We start from the raw sequence: 24,134 nt of genomic DNA, 5'->3' as shown, positions 1-24,134 counted from the left end.
GAGATGCTTTCTCATGGCCTTAATTGGAGTAATCTCTATGTTTGCATCGATCTCTCTCAACCTCGGACTGAGTGACCATGTAGGTACCGTCAGATTTTGGGGAAGCACTTTTTGGCGGCTGAAACTGCCACCAAAGGCTTTTCCCCCAGCCCCGCTTTGCTTGGCTGGGGCAGACCTGGCTCAGATCCTCATCGTGGGGCCATGAGAGGGAGCCCCGGTCACCCGGAGAGGCCGCCTGGGGACATGGGGGCCGGGAGGCTGTCAGCACACACGGGGTGTGGGGCTGAAGGAATCAGCCAAGCGCCTGCTACCGACGGCTCCTCGGCTCGCTCAGGGAGGGTTTGCAGCCTTTTGGGGAGCAGGCAGCGAACAACGAGCTCGTGGTGAAATCACAAACCAGCCCAAGTCTGCGTTGCTTGCATAATGAAGGCTCTGCCATAACCTCTGCGAGCGGTGGGAATGCCGGCTGATTTTCCCCGTAGTCATGCTAGCAGCCTGCTTGCCTGCTTCCAGGCAAGGAGAGAGGCAAAATCTAGCACACAGCGATACGGCTTCTCATGAGGGGGTGGTCCCGTTGGCTTAGAAGTGCGACAAGTCAGGACAATCTGACCCATATTTCGTTAGACACTTCTATAATTGCGTTTCGGCAATGTGAAATGCTTCACAAGCCCTCATGCTCTTGCTCTTAGCCTTTCAGCTGGAGTCAGGAAGCTATAGCATCATTTCCATTCAACAGGGGGGAAAAAAAAGCCCAAGCCTTTTTGATTGGAAAGGGTCACTGAAACTTTCACTGCGGTTTGCTGCTAGAGGGTGACTCAACACGGAGCTGCAGGCAAGTGCCGTGAGCTCGCATGGCACTGAGAAGGGCTGGGCACCCCCGGCATGACCTGCAGGGCTTCACAAGGTGCTGCTGAAGGCGGCTTCGTGGCACAGAAAAGCAAGTGAGCTCAGTGCAGAGGGATTCTCCTCCACGTCAGCGTGCTCTGGGGTGCTGCAGGGCTTCCCAGTTTTTCCAGGAGGGCGTAACTCCTGCTGAGCATCAGCTGGAGACAGGAGGAGCTTGTTCCTCACCCTGTGCAAAATCCCAGCTAGGTCACCCCTGTGAGGGGCTGATCCCATTGCTGGCTGGGTTTCTGTAGCTCACCATTTTCCTGCTGATCCCACAAACACAAGGAGTGCGAACATCTTAGAGGGTGTTGGTGTCGCCCTGCTGCGGTTCTGCTCGCCCGGCAGTTTCGGCTGTAACCCTTTGGCTTTCCGTCACTTGTCACCTCCTGCGGCTGTCACCAGGGGCTGGACATCCCCACGCTCTCTGTCTAAGGGAGCCTCTCCGTGGAGGGAGCCATTCCTTGGAGCCAGCGCTGCTTTGGGTGCAAGCACCATGAGGTTTGGTCCCAATGCAAAAGAGTTTTGCTTTTACAGCCATCCAGAGGAAAATAAGGCGGTGTCTGTGCAGTGCAGCTGCTGGGTGAGGAGTGTAGCATCCGCAGGGAAAGGTGCTGCTCACTCATGTCCCGAGCATGGAGCTTTTCCCTGGAAGCTGACAATGACTGTAGATGCTCAGCTCTTCAGAAGGGCATTCAGCAGGAGCATCCCCTGCTACATCCGCTTTGTAAATACTTTCTGGGCCTGTGGTGCCGGGCAGGTGAGCGTGAGACCCTCCTACATTGTCCAACAGCACCTTGCTGAAAATAATCTCATTGTTTTAAATAATTGCCCAACTACAGCTGAGCACCACAGCACAGGAGGGGCTGTAGCGAGGAGCAGGAATCTTAAAAAGTTTCCCCTACCAGGCTTTTGTCTGTGGCTTGGTGGTTTTGTCCCCCGGCGACACGGGGTGAGGCACAGTCCCCTCGACATCCCGTCGCCTCGAGGAGGACACCCGAGGCGTGCCAGCAGGTCCCTCTTTTAGCACCCATGTCCACTGTGCAGAGATGCCTTGTTGCGAACGGCGTGCTCTTATGGCTCTCTTTTCCAGGAAATGTCCCAGGAGCAACAGAATCCACAGACAGAAGCAAAACACAGGGCACTACAGTTCAGACAACACGACGAGAGCATCGACAAGGTTAATTTAAAGAGCGCATGTTTCCACAATGGCAAAACTAACTGCAGAGAGCTTGGACTACAAAATACAGTATTATAGACAAAAGATTAAGACAAGATCTACACATGTTGCCTTGCATTTGTGGTAATCTACACCAATGAGAACATGTACTACAGCTATATTTGATTATGTATGGATATATTTGAAATAGTATACATTGTCTTGATGTTTTTCTGTAATGTAAATAAACTATTTATATCACACAATATAGTTTTTTCTTTTTCATGTATTTGTTATATATAATAAATACTCAGTGATGAGAAAAAAAATTGGCTTTCTTAAATTTGCTGTATCTCATAGCTGTGTATAGTCTTGGGATATTGTACGTGGACACTAACAAATCTTCTTTTCTTTCTTTTTCCAGTTCTAGTGGCAATTTTGAGTCTACTGAACTCAGTAGTAGGGTTTTGAGTTGGTCCAAGATCAGCGACAATTATGGATGTGGGAAAGGTGAAGAATAATTTAACCTACATTGAGGAGGGATAAAATATTTCAGATCCGGACTCAACTACATTTCATCAGCTGCCTTCTCCCATACCATCCATCTTTACTCTCCCATAGCTTAGAGAAATCCTTGCCTTCTAAATTAAGTCCTAACTGAAGGGGAAATGGAAATTCTTGGTAACTGCTTATGGGAGTGCCGGGGGTAATGTCTCAGTTTGGGAGGGAATTAGGTGTCCGCCAAGGTGTACCCTGCGAGAATGCATTGCAGCATCTCCAACTCTGGTCACTGGAGTGAGTGAAAATTGCTTCCTACTGTTGATTGAAAATTATTAGGTTAAAAAAGTTAATAACATAATAACAGCTGAAATGCCAGCACCATTTGTACCTCATGAACATGCTGATATAATTTATTTTTTTCAAAGAGAAGGTGAAAACCACTCAGAAAATACCTTCTGAATAACTTTATGGGTGACCCTACTCCATTAAATGTAATGAACTCAAATGTTGGCTATACCTCGGGAAAATAAGGGCATGCGTTTTGTCACATCCACATGATGGACAAGATGCAAAGTTATTTCCATGGTAGCTGAAACTCTCCAAACCACTTTCTTTTGGGAAGCTGATATTACTCGAGTTTGCGCTATGAATCCTGAAGATGACAGAGTGACACTGAAGGGCAGAGAGCGGGCTCTTCACTCGTGCTGGATCACATCCACGCCACTGATTGCCTGCTGGAGCACTGGTCACACTGAGCAACGTAATTGAACTAAAAAAACAAAACAACTCATAGCCTTACTCGCTGTGCTTCTCCTTCTCAAAGAGCACTTGCCTGGGCACAAACTGCTCATGACAAACCTGAGGAGTATTTTTCACCATCACCTCCATGTACGAAATTGCATCTGGGGCTCAGCCAGATGTGGGGTTACCCGGGGTGATGGATCATGAGTGTGTTTCCATCTCCTGCCTTCAGCATTAGCCTGGTCACTCACAACAGTCGCCACCAGCCCTGCCGGTGACAGCCCACCCGCTGTCTGGCCTTCAGACGTGGGTGAAGCAGCATTTCTACCCCACCATGGCTTTTGGTTCCCCACCATCCCACCCCAGCCTGCTTCCAAGTGACTCCATTGCATGATGTTCACACGGGCTCAGTTTTTGTCTTGTTGCGGGTTTCTTGACTTTTGGAAGGTAATAAAAGGCGATTGGCAAGAGATGCTTCCCGGCACCTGGTCTGTGCTGATTGATGGGCGGGGGAGCGCGGTGCCCGGGCAGGCAGTGGGCAGGAGGCATCTCGGCCGCAGCGATGGGCTGAAGATTGGGCCGGCGGGAGTGCTGCGCTGCAGCCTCCCCCCCTGCCTTGTGCTTCTCTGAGCGAGGTGTTGGAGGCCAGCCCTTGTCACAAACTCACATTTTTGAGCGGCATCCAAATGTCAGCCCCCCCACTGGGACTCTCGGCTCTGGATTGTTTGTTTCGGTCGCTTACATGAAATGCAAAATCAAATGTTAACACGCACACACGGCCATGTAGCTATGGCAATAAAATTATTTCTTTTAAAACAAGCAATTCTTAGCCCATCCGAAAATAGCATAGCGTGGCTAGAAACAGAAATAGGAGTCCCACACCGTCTCTAGCCTTGCTGAAGTTACTGGCCCTGCCTTCACCGCGTAGTGCCACATCTAATCCCCGAACAGCCCGCGTTGTAGAGGTGTTATTGGCTGCCTCCCCAGCTGCAGAGCCTGCCACAAATCCTTCACACCTCCGAAAACCAGACTGGTTTTAAGTACCTGCTGCAGACTTCAGGGCAGAAAGAGGAAAGTGATGTTGTTTGTAACGCCCAGGGGACGGCTCCCACCGAGCATCAGAGACCTCCTCGTGCCTTTCCTGAAGGGATGGCAGCATCGTAAGGACACGCACACCTCCCCGAGCCGCTGTACTGGGGAGCACGGGTGCATCCCTGTGGGCAAGGCAGCTGAGGTCAGGGGTATCGGGCCTGGGGTAGGACTGAGTGCATCACCCCCACCACCAAAAAAATAAAAAAGGACAAAAAGGACACCGTGCACTGTGTGGAAGACGAATTATTCAGTGTGTACCTGGAGGTGCGTGGGTCAGCCGCTTCAGGGGTGCGCCTTAAGCTGCAAGCAAGAGGAAAAATAACGTCACAGGCACGGTGGTTAAGAATTAAACAAGAGGCAAAGCTCCAGCATCCACCCCTCGGGCTGCAGGTGCACGAATCTGCTACTGGGAGCGCGGCACCAGGGCCCGTAAATGCCACAGCAGCGTGTGGAGGTGCCACACACACTGTGCAGCCCGACTGTGGCGTGGGGCATGCAAGCCGTGCCTCCTCCTGCCCCAAACACCCCACAGTCACAGCACTCTCCCTTCCAGATGCTCACTATCCCTCCTTTCCATCCAGCACTAGCCATGCGGCCTGTACAGGCACATCGAAGGGCGAGTGGCTACAACAGGCCACTGGGCCCTTCTGCACCAGGAGAACCGGTGATTACCTCAAATAATAATCGTTAAAAATATAATAATTGGATCATAAGGACTAGATAATGATCAGTTGGGCTGTGTTCTCTTGCTGCAGCAGGCGTGAGGCAGCGCGAGCTCGGCCCCACGTGGAAAGCCCCCTTCCCTCACAGCTGGGGGATGGGGGGGGGGCTCTCGCAAAAGCTTCCTCTTCAAAGCGCTCGCTCAAGCCTCTTTGAAAACAAAATGATTAAAGGCTCGCTCCCCTCTCATCCGACATCAGACACAGCTCGCTCCGCAGCCTTGCTCTCACCCCTTGCTACGCGTGCCGGGAAGGAGCCGCCTGGCGTGGAAGCAGGGCCCGATCCCGCACAGCACGGCCTGGCCACCTTCCTGTGGGTCATGGGCTGCACCCCTAGGGCTGGAGGGAAAGTGGGGCTGGGAAGGCCCATGGTTTGTCATAGTGTTGTGTTTTTTTCTTCCAGTGACTTTAGCTGGACATAGAGGTGGATGGAAGTACTCTGGGCCACCACAACGAGGTCCCTGGATCCAATTTGTTATTGATAATATTTTGTCCAGTATTTATCCATATTTTATTACGGGCTGGATGAGCCACAGCCTGGCCAACGGAGCCCATTGAATTCAGGTCTCTCTGGCCCGGAGACCCAAAATGCTCGTTTTTCGCCCTGACAGCCGCCACACGGAGGCTGGGGCTCTGCTAAGATGTGTCAGAGGCAGCCACGAATCCCGGCAGCACCTCCTCGGCCTGCCACAATGCCTTTCGATCAGGTGGGTTTAACTTAGTTCAGTCCAGTGTAATTAACAGCTTTGTCCCAGCAGGAGGGCTGCTGAAAACAAAGATGCGTTTAAAAAAAAAAAATAAAGCAGGTTTTTGTGTTTTGGTTTGGTTTGCTTGTTTTTTTTACCGTATTGAATGAGAGCCACAAAGCAGTAAAATATTCCGCAGTCTCACACAGAAGCAGCCAAGGCTGCATAATAATAATAAAAAAAAAAGAAAGAGAGAAAAGCAGGCGAGGACTCTGCTCTGTGATGCTTACTGATGGCTTTGTCAGGGAGCAGTGAGCAGTTTTGATGGGCATCGGAGCCCGGCCCTGGCTCCATCACGAGGTGTTAAGGCGAGGAGCTTTCGGCAGCGTAGGTGAGGCAGAGCCGGTTAATGTGACCTGGATTAGAGGCTACAGATAGCGCTTCCTGCATGTTTTACATTTTCAAATAAAAAGAAGCTTCTTGTTTAATGGTTAATAAAAATGATTAGCGCTCCCAGGGCACTGATTCTGACAGATGCAGAATGGCTGGAGGGACCAGCTACAAGGCACGTGGGAAGATGAAACCCATTTTCTTTTTTATTTTTTTTTTAATACTGTTGAGTTCATCTCCACCAGCATTTGCAAGTTAATTTGTAATGTAATTATATGTTGCTCCTGTCACAGAAGCAAAGCGAGCGTGATGGGCCGGGGCCCGCCAGCAATGGCACAGCAAACACTTCTGCAGCAAAGGAGAGCTGCCAGCTGTGTGCACACACGCACGTATATACACGTCTAAAACACTACCTATGTGGTGGGTGTTGTACAGGAAGAAAAGCCCATTCCCACTCTGAAAGCTGCCTCAGTTTTTACCTTTTTTTTCCCACACCGTGGAAAAATGATCTGCCACTGGCGCATCCCCAGGATGAGGATGGGGGTGACACGGGAAGGCGATGGTGCCCTCACCTCCACTGCTGTCCCCATCCCACCAGCCCAGTTTCCCCGGGGGTGAGCCCACGCCAGGGCTTGGCTCCTTTTTGGTTGTGTTGCTCGCACTGCAAGGTGAGGCTCCCTTACCTCTTGGGCTTCTCCACGGGAGGGGAGTTTGGAGAGTCCCTGTCTGTAAAACCAGTCGTTTTCCCAGTGATGTGTCTCCCGTCCAGATGTCCTGCCATCCGGCTCTTAAATTTTGTGATGTCAACGCAAAACCATCAGGAAGACAGGCTGGTCCAAGACCTGCTCCACACAGCACAGGAGAGAAGCATTCATGAAAAAAAATACTTTTTTTTTTTAAATGAAAAGACAAATGCAAGGAATGGTCATAGTTGGGTAAAAATGAATTGAGCAGTGCGTAAGAGAGACACGAGATTAGGGAGGCTAACGTTTTAGTTTAAGTGTTCCATCATTATTAATTCATTTGGTGCTCTTTATGATAATACCAATCATTTGGAATTCATTTGGTGTTTATGTGGATGTCAGCTCGACTTCTGCAGAAATTCTGAAGCAATTCAGCATTAATGTGCTATTAAACATTGTTACCAGCCAGTACCTTCATTACTTCACCAGCACAGAACAATCTTTCTTTCCCCATTCTCTAAATCCAAACTCCGGTGTTTATTTTGCTTTTATCTTTATTAGGGTTTTAAAATGTAACGCTGCTGTTTAAAAATCCTCCTTATGCTACATTACTCTGGTCGGGTTTTTTGATGGCACCAGAACGATGCAAATCAAGGAGGGGGTTAACAGTGATCCCTCATTTCATCTCTAAGTCATAGTATTTTAAAAAAATACTAACAAATAATAGAAAAGAAAAGAAAACTTGCACTAAAAGAGCATTATTTAGGTTTTACAGTCTCTACAAAGTCCTGACCCCGGCCAGGGCTCGGCCTCCTCCTCCTCCGCCCCGCGCGGCTTTGCGCAGAGCGCCCAGCCCGCTGCTGAGGGATTTTGGCACTTAATGAAAAACCCCGGGAAGAATATGAATGTGTGGAGGTTAAAGGAACCTGGCAGCGCTTCCTTGTCTGTCATGTCTTTAAGGATTGCCATTAAGTCATAAACGTGACAAAGATTAAAGAGTTTATTAATGTTATTAGAGACTTGAGATAAAATGCTCTGCCTTGCAGGGTCTCTCTCCCTCTCTCACTATTTAATGAAAACATTTTCATCACTTTCTGAATCTATTATACCCAATATTCATTTCAGGAGCCCTAAGATGATTTTATTTTAATTAGAGAAGATGTAGCAACCACCTGAAAGCAATACAGCTGAGCACCTCGCCACGACTCCCCTCTCCCTGCTCCCTGCAGATGAGCCTCCCCCCAGCACCAGAGCTGCCCCGAGCCCTGGGGGACCCCAAAAGCCTGCCCCATCCCACACCCGAGCCCAGATATCTTTGTGCCAGAGCCTTCCCGGCCGGCTCAGTGCTTCCCATTTGCAACACAGGCAGCTCGCAGATGCTCTGTCTTTTAAACTTTCCAACCAGCCCGGCTTAATTTGTTAATTTATTCTGCAACCTGATTTACTCTTAATTTATTTTGGTGAGGAAGGTAGCCCAGCTTTCAATCCCAATTAATTAAAGGGGAGGGCTTGATGCTTCCTGCTGCGCGGGAGCTTCACGCCGCACCGTAACCTGTTTTAGCGCCGCACCGAAGCACTTCAGAACTTGATCACCGGTACCTAATAGAAACCCATACACCTGCAAATTAATTTCACGCACACAAAAGATTGCTCTTCGCAAATGTGCCTTTAAGAGCCGAATTTCGGCGATAGCCTTCATCACCTGCTGCTTAGCAACAGCCATGGCATCGCTGGCGGTGGGCTTGTCCTACACAAAAATGTCAAATCCAGGCTGTGCTCCTCCACCCCGCCTCGGCCAGCCCTGCAGGTGCTGCCCAGCCCCTGGTTAACAGCATCAGATTTTGGTAATTTTGTCTTTTTTTTTTTTGAGGGGCCGCTCTTTGAAGCAATTATCCTCCGGAGCGACGAGGAACGTGATGGAAAGGTTTCCGGAGCCGTGGTGTGGCTGCAGGGCGAAGGCTGCTCTGAAGTCTTCCTCACAAGCCTTGGTGTGTGCAACCAAACTCAAAAGCACCAGGAGAATTTGGTGGCCTGACGGGCCGAATAACCATGGATGACAGCTGCCTGCTCAGCTGGCAAAGTCACGCTCAACTCAATTCATACTTCTGATGAGAAAACCAAACCTAAAGCCCAAAATAAAGCAGTTCAGCTCTGAAAAGCCTGTGTAGATGCCCACCGCTGTCCACTAACCAGGACGCATGCCAGGGGCCACCAGCCAGCCCTTCTTGCTGTTTGTCCCTGCCCTCTCCTCCCGCCAAGTTTCACAATCCCCACATCTCTCAAGACAACGCAGAATAAGGCAGAGACGTGCCATTTTCCCTTTAAAAGCAAAATCCTTTCAAAAATCAAAAAAAAAACAGTAATAGTAATTACATGGCTTTCACACAACGTGACGCAAGTAACATGCTTTTAGATAGAGACATACAAGGCAACAGGCAAAAATACAGAAATCCGAACCCGACTTATCTTTAAAAGCTATTTTTACATAGGAGGGTGACAGGGAACGGGAACCAGAGCCCGAATAATATTTGAGAGCGAGCCGCGGTGAGGAATTAACCTTTTCCTAATTAGAAGCTGTGCGGCAAAGGAAACCACGCAGTCGAGAGCGATTTCCGCGAGACAGGGCTTGGGATGCGGGAGGCAACCCGTCAGGAGGGGCAGCAGCAGACGGGGCCAGGCTCAGGAGGAGGGATGGAGACGGGTCCTCCTCTGTGTGACTCTGATTGTCCAAATATTGCCGCATTTAGGAACCAGAGATGGGGAAGGATTTGCTCCACATTTGATTCTCCTCTTTTTAGCCTGGATCTGAGCTCCTCAACCCACCCGGCGACTCGCTGCAAGCCTCCCGCATCATCCCTGTGGCAAATATCTTGCGAGCAGCTTGGCCAAGGGCTTTATTTTGAACCGCTTCGTTTTTATTAACACCCACGCTCTTACCTCTCCGGCTGGAGAGCTCTCAGATGCAGATATGGCAAATGACACAGGGACGATGCTGGTGCTGCCGGCCCGGTCCTCTTGAACCTCATTAAAGCTCCAGAAGGCAGCCAGCTCCCTGCTGCCTGACCCAATAACGCTGGATCCGTGGGGAATAAATAAATAAATAAGCACCTTTAAAGCACGCTGCCCCTTTAGGCTACGCTACCTTGAATTACGTGCCACGGCCCTACACAAAATAGCGGACTGATGGGATGATAAGCTTGGGGAGAGAAAGGTTGGTAAGAGAACGAGAGTGAGAGAGAGAGGATGGAAAAGGAAGATGTTTTAATGCAAAACGCAGCTTGCCTTTTTCCCTTTAAGCTTCTCAGTCGGCTGGGCGTTGTCCAAGAGCAGAAGGTATTTTTCTGAGGCTCTTAAATGATATTTTTCACCACCAGCCAGCTAAAGAAGCGAGTATTTCCATTCATCCTATTTCTGGGAGTTACATTTAGGAAATCTGCGCCAGCCAGCCCTTTGTTGCTGTCTGTGCATGGAGTTAAAAGCTCAGCAGCATCTCGCACACCGCTGCAGCATCTCGCTTGCCTGACCCCAGCCGAGAGGCAATGGCACAGCAGCTGCTGGGTTTTTGGGGGCCCGGCAAGGGGATGCCTTCCACATCTGGGGCATCGCTTCACATCTGTCCCCCCGCACAGCAGCAACAAGGTTGTCACCCTCGGAGAGGCCCCTCTGTGCCAGACACGGGAGGGTTTGCAGGGTGCTGCTGTTTGCCAGGTGCTGACCGCGGGCAGCACGGGCAGGGAGGCAGCACCAGGGCACCAGCACGGGGAAACCTGAAACACAGAGCAAAGGCTTGTGAATAACTCCTAGTGATCTGTGCCCAGGCTAAAAGATCAGTTCCCCCCGCTCCGGGCTTTGCTTTCGATCCAAGTTTGCTGCCCGCAGCCCAGGGGATGACAGCACATAACAGAGCGCTTCGGAAAGCCTCGGTGCTCGCCGAGTAAACAAACTAATTTGCAGCTTGACATTTTAGCCGTGTCCTATGTAGAGGACTTTCTGCTTATTCAATCTTTCTGCATAAAAACACTTAATAGCTGTGTGATAATAAATAGGATATTAATACCATGCGTCACGGATGCTCGGTACCTGATTTAACCTTTTTTTTTTTTTTTTCTTCTAACCTCAACAGGGGCTCTGAAAAATACGCAGCTTTTTATATAACTAAATTAATAAGTGTTTTCAGCCGCTGAAAATAATTACCGCCGAGAACTGAGGCCAGCCGGTCCGTGCTGGATGCTGTTTGCCTCTCTCTCACATCGCGGTTGTGATCCTTGCCTTGACCAGGGCCGTGAGATGGAGCCAAGGGCTGTGCACCCAGGTCACTGGAGGAACGTGAAGCAGCAGGACACGGCACGACAGGAGCCTCGGCACCGCGGGAAGGATGCTCGCTGGGCTCCTGCTCCGCCAGGGCTCACCCCAAATAAAAGAGCCGAGGGATGCGCACGGCGGTGCGGCTGCGGGAAGGTGCTCGAGTCACCCAATTATCTGCAGAAAACAGATCGCCCAAATTCACCTGCTTCGCGCATAATTAATGCTCTCTTTGCTTCCATTAAATGTGATTTCATTATCTCCGTCTCCCAAACAACCAGATTACAAGGGAGGAAGAGCTCTTGCGCCAGGTTTTTACCCATAATGGCAGTCCTGAGGAATGTGCCCGAGAAAGGCAGCTTCCTTCTTGGCATGACACTGATCATAACCTCAACTTACCCCGACAAAGCTCCCCTCCTTGGGAAGAGGCAAAGTCCCCCGTAACAGCACGGGAACACGCTGCAGGGGTGCAGGCTGTCCTCATCCTCACCGGGAAGGTTGTTCTGCCCTGAGCTCCTGGGAAGCTCCACGAGATGATAAATCACCGAAAACGCATTGTAATAAAAAGCGGCCCGTAAAAAGCGTCCATGTGCATTCAAACTCTAAAAGCTTTCTAATTTTTACCGTCTTCTAGTGGAGGAGGGAAGAGGAAGCAGAAGGGCTGCCTGCACACCTCCTCCACCAGGATGCTTACAGGATCCCGCTGGGTCCTTGCCCCAAAAGCAAAGCTCGTTCCCAGCAGGCACCCACGGGCCGTGCTGCCGATCCTGCCATTTTCCACACCCTTTCAACATCCCCTCCATTTATCTATTTAGTTATTTTTAATCATCCTTCTGATGCTAATGGACTTGCCTATCCCGCACGGTGCCCCACATATTCTCTAGATGACCCCAACAAATTGCCAAGCCCGGCCTGGCCGCCCATATGCTGCTCCATTTGTGTCCGCTGCTGTCCTGACCTCGCTTTTGTTCAAGCTGCTCAAAAGCCCGAGCGAGTGCCTCAAATATTCTCCCATATCTTAAGCTAAGGAAGCCATTCTTTTCCCCCGTCACATAAACTTAATTTGCTTTTCAAAGAAAAATTGGAGTTTGTTATTGAGCTCCTCAAACGTCTGAGGAAATACACGGAAAATGCCTGGCACATATGGTATTTTTATGTGGCTTATTTTTTTTCCTTGTCTACGAGTCTGCACAAAATTATTGCTGGTTGGCACACGGCAAAAGGAAGTCTCCTGTGCATAACATGATTTAGTCTGGCCGATAAAGTGGAAGTGGGTTTCTTCGTTGCATATTAAGTTCCGCTGGATGCCATTTGCACAAGGGAGCAAAATTGCAGTTTCATGGTCTTTTATGATGATACATTTCCTGCCAGCCATCCTCATCTTCTTGCTCTCCCCCAAAACACTAAAATCTCTCCCGGCAGTGACTCTCCAAATTTCCCACTCCCGTATATTTCTTCTCCTAAGACTCCAGCCTGCCACAGCCCCCGGTTTGGACAGCAGAGTCCTCTTCCAAGACAGCCCGAAACGAAGCAGGAGGGAGCGTGACCCCCAAGTGAGGAGGGGCACATCCCTCCCGCTGGGTCGCAGAGGGGACCCTCGAGCCCTTCCTCTGGCCACTGGGGCAGCAGCCTGAGTGTAGCACCAGGCGAGGGGCCAGGCCAGAAGCGATTTACCCAGCTCTTTGCCTCCCAGGTCTCCAGGGGTAGATGGCCTCACGCAATCCCTTTAAAGCCGGTGGGAGCTTTGACGTGAAATTCGATAAGCTGAGGATGATGGCTACAGTCCCTGCCGTTCTTCTTCCCCGATTAGCTCCCCTCTCCTTCCACTCCTGTCATATTGTTTTACCTATTATTCCAAGCCTAATAAATTATCGGTAATGCTCCGGCATCAAACATTTATTATCCCCAGCATCATGTGACTGATGAGTGAGTTAACCTCAAATTTCTGCCCGTATAATTCACGCACATTGATTTTACATGAAAAGAACTCTTGACTTGCAGGAGATGACCCTGATAAATTTAATCTCTTTAATGCTTCTTCTTTCTAAATAAATGCAAAGTGTTTTCCGCTACAAAGTTTCTCACCAGCAAAACCTGCAGTGCATCTTGGCAAAAAAAACCCTCCTCCGCTACCCTTCTGGACTGATCGATAAATCTTAAAAATAAAAAAATAAATAAAAAATAATAAAAACTGGATCAAAACGCTCCGATTCCTCAAAGCCCAGCCAAGCTGACAGCTTTGTTATAAATGCGCCTCCTGATCAGAGCTGACAGCTGGTGTCAGACCCACAGCTGGAATTCGGGGCTGGCTGGAAGCGGCACCATCCCGGGGCTGGCCTCGTGCCACCGCTCCCCCGCAGCGTGTCCCCGGGGTTGGGGACCCCAGGGAGACCCTCCCAGGTCACGGGGACCCCAAGGAGTGGCCCACGGTGGGTGCTGAGGGGCTGCTAGCGCCGTGATGTTGTCTCTGGATTTGCTTTACCAGGATAAATGGGGGAAATAGTTGTGCTTCGTGCTGCCCACCGTGCCGTAGGTTTTCCCTCGGATGCACAGCGAGCCAGGAGCTGGAAGAACCTCAGAAACCTTCAGGACCTCCAGAGAAGGCTCAGAACATCCCAGCCAACACGAGAAAAAGGCAGCAACGTGGTGGGAGCCTGGGAAAACGCCAGCGGGTCGGGAACAGGTAGTGCTCCTCGGGAGGGCAGGCAGCAACACACGGGTTTTGTTGGGGCTGTTCCCTTGAAAATACGTCCACTCCCCTCCCAGCCCGCATATTTTACAGTCTCAGCATACTTTCCTTGTTGACAGCTCTGGCAAACTCAGTGGGTTTTTTCCTAAGTGAATTTACTCCCCAAATACATTAAAAAAAAAAAAAAAAAGTGACAAAAGCAACAAAACGAGGTAACCCCAGCAGTGCCGCAGGACCTTTGGGGGGGTGACCATTTGGTGATTGAACCAGGCAACTCATCTGCATCAAGTCTTTGATTCACGTTCGTTTTTAAGGCAGTGTTACTAAAATATTTTGTTTCCTACACAGAGAAAAGGGCTCTTCAGACTCAAATGCTCCCAAGTGTTAGAAATGATGACCAAAACTCTCCGTGCTGCAACAGGCAGTCCTGCTGCCAAGCAAAGCCAGGCAGGGCAGATAAAAAGAAACATCCTGAGCTTGGGAACATCAGCACAGGGCTGAGCAACCAAAGCCTACTCAGGTTCAGAGCCTTTTGCCTACGAGGCCAGCTTTGGACCAGCCCTGGGAGCTGCTGTGCGTTATTCCCGATAACGGGGTCGGTGCTTGTGCTCCTTCCACCGAGCGAGCTGGCCAGCACCAGAGTGCTGTGACTGCTGTTGCTGTTATTATTCTTGCTGTTTTTGATGCTGATGGTATTACTGATGGTGCTGATATCGGTGTTGATGGTGACAGAGCTGTTGATGTCGATCCCATTGATGTTGATCCTGTTGATGCCGATGCTGTTGATGACGATACGATCGCTGATGACGATATGACCACTTACGATGATGCCCTTATCGCTATTCCTGCGCTGATTTCCACTATTACCGCTATGCCTATCATTATTTCCAGCCCCCAGGCCTCGCCCCTTCCCCACATCCCCTCTCGCAGCCTCTCCCCGAAGCCAGCGGGGCGCCACCCGGCCTCATCCAGCGGTGTCTCCTGCCACCTACCGATGCTCCCAAGGAGGCAGCCCCACGCTGCTTCCCCCCGGGGGGGCCAAAGGGGCCCGGCCACGGTGCCGGGCGGCCCGGGGCGGGCCAGCCCCGGGGCCGGGCTCGTCCCAAAATCCTCCCCCGGGGTGGGGATGCGCGGCGCTTAAGAGCGGCGGCGGCGGGCGGCGGCGCGTCCCGGGCCGGCCATGGGGGAGGCGGCGGGGGGCAGCTCGGTGCCGCCGCCCCCGGCGGAGGCCGGCGGGGGGCAAGTGAACGCCCTGACCGTGCTGGCCCTCCTGGAGAAGCTGGTGTCCATGCTGGAGGCGGTGGAGGGCCAGCAGCGGCAGATGGAGCAGAGGCAGCGGGGGCTGGAGGGAGCGGTGCGGGGCATCCAGGGCGACCTGGGCAAGCTGTGCCGGAGCCACGGGGCCACGGGGGAGGCGGTGGAGAAGCTGCTGGAGAAGTCGCGGAAGGTGTGCGCCCACACCCGAGCCGTGCGGGAGCGCCTGGAGAGGCAGTGCGCCCAGGTGCGGCGCCTGGAGCAGCATCACGCCCAGCTGCTGCGCCGCGACCGCTTCAAGGTGCTCATCTTCCAGGTGAGGGGGCCTGGGGGGGGCTGGGGGGCACGGGGGGCACAGCCCGGCACTGGGGGGCACGGGGGACAAGGGCACGTCCCGCTGGCCCCAAGCAGCGGGGGGAAAGTGCCCGTCCCGCTGGCCCTACCCAGCTTGGGGACAAGGTCCCGTCCTGCGGACCCTACCCAGCCAGAGGTGAGGTCCCCATCTCCATCACCTCCTACCAAAAGCAGGGGAAGAGCCCTTCTCCGCCAACTTCCCAACAAGGAAAACAAGGGTTGCTCATTTGTTACCCGTGAGCAAACTCGAGGACAAGCGCCCCGTTTTGCCACCGCTTCGCCAACTTGGAGAAAGTGCCCGATGGCTACGCCCCAGCCTCTTGTGCTAATTTGGGGAACGAGCCCCCGTGCACGAACTGCTGACAAACTTGCAGAAAATGCCCTCATTTTTTTTTCTCCAAACTTTTTTTTCCTCCATCTCTTTTTTCCACTCGCCCTGAGCCAGCTTGGGGAAAGAGCCCGTTTTGCAAACTCTTCGCAAACCCAGGGGAAAGGGCCCGTTTCCCTAACTCTCATTAAGTGTTGAGAAAGATCCCGTTTTGCTCTCAGCAACCCTTGGGAAGAGCCTTTTGCTGCTGTTAGCAATCGCAGAGAAAGAGCCCATTTTGCTAGCACGTAGCAGGCTCCGAGAAGGATTCCATTTCGCTGACTCCTCGCTAACTTGGCACGAAGATCCCTGTTTTCCTAACTTTTAGCAAACTTGGGCAAAGAGCCCCTTTTGTTAACTCATAGGAAACTTTCTGAAAGTTCCCAATTTGCTAACACTCGGCAAGCCCAGGGAAGGAAGGGGCTCCTTTTCCTCTGCCCCCAGGAGCGGGGCAGCACTGCAGCCCTCAGCCCTGCTCCCACCCCATTCAGAGAGGAGCTAAAAACTCCGCTAAAACTCCTGGGAGCCCATCCAGTGATAGCAGCAGTTTGCATATTTTCCCCTTTTTAAGCAATGGGCTGGACGGGGCGCGGCGTGAGCTTTAACTAAACACAGGACGTGACTTTTACATCTGGGCAAAAAAAAAAAAAAATAGAAGGGGAAAAAAAGCCCTACACAACGTGCTGGGGGAAGGAGAGCAAATGCGTTACAGCTGGCGGCTGCTCACTCTCTCTGCTCCTTAGGCTGATTTTTTTTCTGTTGTGGGGAGAGGAATAAAAAAATGAAAATTTTAAAAGCTTGGCAGCCTGGCCAGTGCCCAAGGCACGTCCTCCCGGGGAGGAAGCCCCCACCGCCCTGCTTATTGTTCTCCCAGAATGACAGCTTGCGGTGGCACGGCCAGAAGAGGAGGAGCCGTGGCGTGGCCAGAGCAGGGCAGTTTCCACCCCAGAAGGAATGTGGAAATTAGTCCATGAAGGAGCTAAATCGAAAGGCGTGTGCCCCTGGGCTTCTCTGAGTACTTAGCATGTTAGTGCTTTAGGAAGGAGTGGCAAATCTCACCAGGAAGGGGCCAGAGGACGAGGAGCATCCCCACAGCTTGTTTCCTGCTGCAAAGTCAAAGCCTTGGTGACTTGAATCAGAGCCCTCAATACCAGCTCCTACAACACGAGGATGGTGCCGAGTGTGTTCCCAGGGGGTGGCCACCACCGAAAGGAGGATGGTGGCTCCGTGAGGGCACTGGCTGGGGTGCTGCAGGGCTTTCTCCTGGGAGGAGCTGGGATTTTCCACTGGGAAGTGGCCGCACCCAGGGGGGGCCTTGCCAGAAGCCCGAGCGATGCGCCCACCGCCCACGGGGCCTGCCGAAGCTGGAGGTGGGACGAGCTGCTGGCCAGCACTGGAGGACTGCGGGGTGGAAAACAGAGCAAAAGGCCGGCTGGGGGACCATAATTTTCCAAAGAAAAACAATAGCAGGAAGGAGAAGTCAATGAAGCCGTATTGACGCCAGGTTTCTTTCAAAACAAAGGGAAGTCTGGATGCGTGCGTCCTCTCTTCAGTTTGGGGAGGCTTCTTTTTGACTAAAGCTAACAACAAAGCTCATCCAGGCCTCGTTAGGCCCAGCTTTCCCAGCCTAGGAAGGCAGCTCAGGATGAGCACGCGGCTGTGCTTGGCTCCCCGCACACCTCCAGCTCCCCGCCACCTCGCAGAGCACCGAGCACACAACACAGCGAAACCTCTCTGCTGAAACCTCTTTTCTAAAACCATGCCCCAAGCCACCAGCAGCAGCTTTCCCCCAGCCCACATGCTGGGAGTGAACTGCGTTGAGGAAAGTTCAGCTATTTACCTATTTGCCATTAAAATGCTCTTCCTTTTCTCTCCCTAGACTGTCCGTGCTGTTCCTAGCTTGCATTTTTTTTAATCGGTGACATATTCCAACGGCGCTGCATCCGAGCATTTGAGGAGGCAAAAGTTATTACAAATGACACAGCAATTTAGCAAAACACTGAAGTGACTGTTTCAAAAATCCTCGTTAAGCTTTGGCATTGTTCCCTTCTGTTTTGTGCTTGCCACATGACCAGGTTTTTGGTGGCGGTTTGGTAGGTGGTTTTATTTTTAGCTGCAGAAGCAAAATACGAGATAAAAAAGGCTGGTGTTTAATTTTTCAGTAAGATGTCATGTTTACTAGGGAATAGGCCAGATAAAATATGACAAAATTACAGCCTAGGGGTCAGGCACCCTAATATTCAAGCCCCTTTCAGATGCTGCTCTTGGTAAATGCTTCATCCCCAAATGAATCCTCTTACATTGATAACTCTTACACTGATTAACAACAAAAAATATCTCACGTGGCTCTTGGGACTCTGTCCAGCTGTGCTGTGGGGGCAGAGGGATGCTGTGGCCAAGCCCAAACCACCCCAGTCTGCACAGGAGGTGCAAGTGGTGGCCAGCAACATCCTCCTCCTCCTCCTCCTCGCCCGCAGTCCCAGCAGCTTTGGGACACCCTGGTCTGAGGAGCTTGTACGTGCCTGAGGGAAAGAAGGTGGAGCCACCACTGGTTTTGGAAGCATTAGTCATTTTCTGACAAATACCTATTTTGTGTAGCAAAACAAGCGTGAGGCTCGTAATCGTCCAGGCATTATAACACCATCTACAAGCAGAGCAGCGTGGGCTGCCCGAGGCGCAGAAAAGCCTCCCCTTCTGGAGGCCTCGTACTCCTTGCAGTGTGGCAAATTAACAAAAATCCATTTTGTTTTGTTTTTTCCTGGAAAATAGGCTGCTGTTCTCCAAGGCCATGCAGGAAGCTTAGACCAGGATGGGATTTCTCGGGTGTCAGCACTATCTGATAGCCAAAGACCACCCAGTGCCTGCTTTTAATTGAGTCACCAGCTCATTAATGTACGGAGAGAGAAGTTTGCTTGATTTATTTTTCTTTTAGTAAATACGGAGTCTGAGAGTCTCCCTTCTACTCGCTCACAAATGTGATGGAAGTTGAAATAAAACCTAAGCCAGCGTTTTCCAGGGACATCATGCAGTAGTTTAAGGTAAAATTTAAGATGACCACGTGAGGCACAGCACCAGCCTGTCCTTGAAAAGAGCCGTGCCGACCCCCCTGTGGATAGGACCACAGTGTTCAGCTTCGTACGATGCCACTTTCCTAGATTTGATACTTCAAAAGCTACAGCCCCCCTTTACTCATTAAAATCAGAGTTTTCTATTCCGTTCAGGTGCTCACACCTGAACACTGAGGTGTTTAAAACCCTTGGCAATTACCTAGGTTTGCAAAGGATGCACGAGATGAGTCAATTACCTTTTATACCGAGTTCTCGTGCCCTAGGGAGTAATTTAGCACTGCACCCACTCACACAATCCACGTTTCATTATCTACAGCGGAGAGAAGCACAAATATTTGTACCAGGGCTGCGTTTCGCTCACAGCTAGCGCAGGTTTGTTTTGCTTTTGATATCGTGGTCACTGCAACAACGGGATGGGTGCCTGGAGAAGGGCACTGGCTCTGTCGGGCGTCCTGCTGCAAATAAAGCATCGTCTGTGCAAGGGCACCCGACAGAGGCTTCTCATCCAGGAAAGCACATGGAAGCCTTGAGAGCACCCAAACTGCACCCAGCCATCAATGTTGTGATAATTTTCACTTTTATAGCCTCAAGGGATGCTCACCGACACACTCCGGTCCCACTGGTGTAAAATTACTCACCGGTGTATTGCTGAGTTCCTGGAGCGCCGTAAGGTAGATTTTGCCATTTTGTTTTTAAATCAGAAGCGGTGGCAGCTTCTGCTTGCTCATCAGGACGTCCTTACGCAGCCTTGCCAGCAAATGTAACTCGAGGAACTCTTCTCAGCACTCACAGCTGTATGCTCAGCCCTGAAACAACAAGCATGAACTTGGAAATGTGTGGGTTTTTTTACCCCTTTTTTTTTTACCCCTTTAACTGTAATCCCAGGCCCACATCCTTGGGGACAAAGATGGGACTGTTGCAGCCAATTCTCTCAGCACTTACTGCTTCCTTATGCAAGGGATAAAGCAAGCCCAGAGGATGCAGGTGTGAGGAGTGGGGAGGACAGGTGTGTGTGCTGGGGGCCTGGCTCTCCTGGCATTGGCACTCTGCGCCTGAGCTCCATACAAGCTGCACCTTTTGCACTTCTTCAGTCTTCTTGGTTTTTAGATACCTTCCTTCCTTCCAGGCCCTCTTTTGGCTTTGTTTCTAAAAATCAATCATTTTCTTTTTAACTACCCATGTTTTCTATGTAATAGATCTTTTAAAATAGATCATACAAAAATAGATTTTTGTATGCCGTGTGCTTTTTTTTCTCCACAGACTTGCCCTGTCCACATTTTTTATATTTCCCAATGCACCAACCAAATTTACCGTTTTTTTTTCTGTGCTGTAAATAGCTGTAAAACAACACACGCTCTAAACACGGCCACGTGGCTTAAACTACAGCAAAACCCATGGGAGAAGAAATGGACAGCTTTTCCCCAGCCTCCCCGTCCTCTCCCCAGGAGGACAAGAGGCATTCCCAGTGCCTGAGTGGAGTCATCTCTGCAGCACGGAGGATTTCCAAGCACCTTTACAGCACGCTGACACTAGCTGTGGTCCTTTTGGCCAGCCCCACTCCCGACAGCTCTTCCCCAAAGCCCTCAGGCTGTGGCAGCAATGGTACCTGCCACCCAAAGCAAGTGGGCTTAGGCAGGGAGTGGGGAGCATCTCCCAGAACCTTATCCTCGTGCATCCAGCGGGCAAAAGTTGACTGCCTCGACGCTTGAATTTAACATTCAGACCATTACAATGATATCAAGGAGAAGAGGGAATAGCAGCTCATGCCCTACGTCCTGCTAAGCCCGGTGCCAGCCAGAACCTTCACTGTGTTTTTGACTTCTTTAGGTCAATGCAAGGTCTGTAACAAGACGTCCTGAGCCACAATACCATCCCTTCTCCCCAGGGGTAGGCGTACAACGTCATGGCAAACTGTTTAATAACAGTACCTAATTTAAATGACAAGAGCAGGATTGCCATTCTGTGTACATCCCGAGTCACTCCGAAAGAGAAATCGTACATTGACAGCTCATTAGTCTTAAACTGTATCAGATAATGGTTCGGTGGGCTTGGAGTGGCTTGTTACTGGTTAAATATACTGAAACAACGAGAAATGTTCAGCAGCCTTCATCTCATGAAAAAAAAAAATAAAGTAATTGTTCAGGGTTGTGCTTTGTTTATTAAATTTGTGTCCTGTGAACTATGAAACTCAAATATCGTCAATTCTTTCAGGAGGAAAATGAGATCCCTGCCAGCGTTTTTGCAAAAGAGCCTGTTCCCAGCATCACAGAAGGAAAAGAAGAGCCCGTGGATGAGAACAAGACACTGGAAGAAACCTTGCATACGGTGGAGTTGTCTTCAGATGACGACATGCCTCACGAAGACGATGTGGGTGACAGTGCAGAGGAGAAAACAGAAGAATCGAGAGCTGAGAAACTTAAGAGATCCAGCCTGAAGAAGGTTGACAGCCTCAAGAAAGCGTTTTCCCGACAGAACATCGAGAAGAAGATGAACAAGATCGGCACAAAGATCGTCTCGCCTGAACGGAGAGAGAAGATCAAGAAATCGCTTACAGTACATCACCAGAAATCCTCCTCTTCCAAGAGCTCGGCTTTCAAAGTGTCGCCCCTCGCCTTCAACGTGAAGAAAGGCCGAGAAGGAGAAAGCCCTGCCGAAGCCGAGGACAGACCCGCGGAAACTGCGAGCAACGAGCAAGCCGAGAACGAGGAGGAGATGTCGTTTGCCGACATGCACTCGGATATGACGCCCACCACGTCTCTGACCGAGGAGAGCAAAGCAGTCGTCGATTCTCTAGAGAAGGAAGCCAGGGTGGAAGGGAGCGCCGTGATGAACAACAACATCGAGCTGTCCATCGTTGAAGACGATGAAGAGTACGGGGTGCCTCTGGAAGTTCCCAGCCAGAAACTGTATGAGGAAAGGAACAAACCGGTCAGCGGGGAAATGGAAGAGTCCGACGAAGAGACGACCCAAGCAGCGGTTCTGCAGATCAACCAGACGGCGTAAAACGTCCGAGCCTTCCTCCGCCTTCCCGATACGCGTGGTTTTGCCTAGGCGAGTGACTGGTTTCTGCTACACAGGTGGTAGCAGCCGCCCAGTTTCCTCCAGCCTGCTCTCTGCAATGATAATTTATGGCATCGTATTGGATCGCAGAGTGAGTGAGGTCAACGACAGGCTGCGATGTGCTCTGATTTTTAGGCCATCTCACTGGTGTTTATTAACGTAGAGATGCTGTCAGCTGGCGTAAGAGACTAGCAGGGAAAGAGTATGTCTAGCAGAAGCAAGCCGCTTAGCTGGCTTTGTTAGAGCTGGCTCAGAGAGACGCAGGGAGAGTAGTCAAAACCCAACCATTTCTGATTTCTTCCCTCACAGATTTTCCTAGCACTGTGAGTAGTTTTGTATGTAAATGTAGAAATACCGACGAGAACACTTGATTTCGGGCTCCTTGCTATGCTCTGTGAATACTAACAGCCTCGGTAGCTGCGTGCCCCTGTCGCCGTAAGGCCAGAAGAGCAGAGGGCATAGCAAAACTGAGAAGTTGGATCCATCAATTTCAATGGGCACAAGGTTTTTTTTTTTTTTGCCAGTAGTCTCTCGCTTAGAAGAAATGACTGCGTTTGTATGGAAATGAAAAGATGTTTTTCAATCTTACCGGAGTTATGGAAATACATTAGTGACAAGCATGAATGTGTAATCAGCTACTGTACCTGTAATGGATCGTAAACCTAAAAAAAAAAAAAAAGGAAAGGAGTTTGATAGAAACAGTAAGTCTGAAGTATGAAATGTTAAAAAAAAGGGGGCAAAATCTAAACCTGCCAATATTAAATCTATACTCCCAGCTTTAAGAATATGTACTCAGATAACACTAATTAATTGATTCTTAATCCTTATAGCAATATACTATAGAACTTTGCACCTGCACAACTTTGTATCTCAGAGTATTTTGGAAATAGCATAATTTATCTTTTTACAAATTATTTCATATATAGAGCTATATCTACACAGAAGAGTTAGATAGTTACAGGGATGTAAGGACAATCACTTCAAAAAGGAGAAAATGCTCTTGTAGGCATGTGTAAAGGGAAAATGCATCAGGGACTGAATGCGATGGCAGGGATGAGTTCTTGCAAGGAAGAGTCTGCAAAGCAGGTTTGATTCTCTGCTAATAGCTTTTCTCAAAATTGCCTCCACGCTCTCCAAATTGCACGTTTAATTTTTCAAAATTGGGGGAAAACGAGAGGTTACAGAGGAGGTCGTTCCGTATGAATGCCCATTCTTGTCACTACACCAAGGTGAGGGTGCGGGGAGGAAAGGGAAGCTCAACACCCACAGCTGCCACCTTACATCCTTGTTTGTTTATGCAGTGGGTCTTTTTTTTGTGTTTTTTGTTTGTTTTTAACATATACGTATAACTCTACTGACGCTTAACGTTGCACTAAAAGTTTGCTTCCTTCAACTTGTATCTAAAAGTCACAAATTATAGCGGAATTAAAAGCTACAACAGAGATACCATTGTGAAATGATTAAGGGATACTGCTCTGCAGGGGTGGTATCTGTGACCAGTAAGGCACACTGGAAATTAGTTGATAAGAGCTTCTTGTAGGCGAGTACTGTTCAGAGTTAAGCTCTCACGTATACGGCATCATATAGGAGATCCCGTTCGCGAGGAGAATCATGGCGTAACCCGTGCAGCTATATTTTTATTTTGTATTAACTCCAGTGGATTTCCAGCGTTTTTACGTGTAACTAATGACAAATATGACAAATAAACGCATAACATGAAACGTGGCCGTGTCAGTCTTTGGGAGAAGCAGTGCAAGGAGCCAGCAGAGATTTCTCCATCACACCTTTACAAGTACAAGCAGGTCTTCAGCCCTAACAAGAGGGAAAGACAATGACTCAGTTCACAAATGTCTGCTTTTGTGCTCTCACACACACCAGAGCACGCAGCTCAGGCTCCTCAGATGTCCTCTGGTCTGTTCCTTCCCTTCTCGAGTCCTAACCAAAAACGTTAGTCCACAAAACTTGCTGTTTCAGGGTGAAAAATGACTGTGGCGGCGGTCGTCGCCTCTCAGAGCACCTCAAATACGTGCCTGGACCTTGTCATGCTGGCAGGTGTCAAGTACACGCAGGGGTACGCCACGTTGGTGGTGACAGGGCTCGTTCCCATAATTGCTTCTTAAAAAACTGCTGCTTCGCCCTCCTTGCCACGGGAACTGCGGATGCTCGTGATGCCAGCCGTGCAGC

General features: G+C 50.2%; 2 protein-coding genes and 1 long non-coding RNA gene across 4 annotated transcripts in view; 2 read left to right on the top strand and 1 right to left on the bottom strand.

Moving 5' to 3' along the window:
• Positions 1-2,608, top strand: part of TMEFF2 (transmembrane protein with EGF like and two follistatin like domains 2) — a 136,714-nt gene extending 134,106 nt beyond the window's left edge. For both annotated transcript variants that reach the window (XM_068686551.1, XM_068686550.1), the window contains exons 10-11: positions 1,979-2,065; positions 2,469-2,608. In XM_068686551.1, the coding sequence (XP_068542652.1) occupies positions 1,979-2,065; positions 2,469-2,565 (184 nt within the window). In that variant the 3' untranslated portion in view covers positions 2,566-2,608. The remainder of the gene's footprint in view (positions 1-1,978; positions 2,066-2,468) is intronic.
• Positions 559-19,743, bottom strand: LOC137858585 (uncharacterized). Its single transcript, XR_011097863.1, has 3 exons — positions 19,529-19,743; positions 6,857-7,015; positions 559-4,678 (listed from the first exon to the last, which is right to left on the bottom strand). It is a non-coding gene; the product is annotated as an uncharacterized lncRNA (long non-coding RNA).
• CAVIN2 (caveolae associated protein 2) lies at positions 14,986-23,671 on the top strand. The gene is made up of 2 exons (XM_068686552.1): positions 14,986-15,417; positions 21,102-23,671. The coding sequence occupies exons 1-2, from the start codon at positions 15,028-15,030 to the stop codon at positions 21,891-21,893; spliced, it is 1,182 nt and encodes a 393-aa protein (XP_068542653.1). The 5' UTR covers positions 14,986-15,027; the 3' UTR covers positions 21,894-23,671.
• Positions 23,672-24,134: the final 463 nt, after the last annotated feature.

Source organism: Anas acuta, chromosome 6 (assembly GCF_963932015.1).
Source record: "Anas acuta chromosome 6, bAnaAcu1.1, whole genome shotgun sequence".
Lineage (NCBI taxonomy): Eukaryota > Metazoa > Chordata > Aves > Anseriformes > Anatidae > Anas > Anas acuta.
This window is presented reverse-complemented; position numbering and strand designations above follow the sequence as displayed.

Bases quoted from the DNA above. Each gene is read 5' to 3' on its own strand.
- CAVIN2 (XM_068686552.1), top strand. From the start codon at position 15,028: ATGGGGGAGGCGGCGGGGGGCAGCTCGGTGCCGCCGCCCCCGGCGGAG. The intron at 15,418-21,101 runs GTGAGGGGGCCT...CAATTCTTTCAG, and splicing joins TCAAGGTGCTCATCTTCCAG to GAGGAAAATGAGATCCCTGC.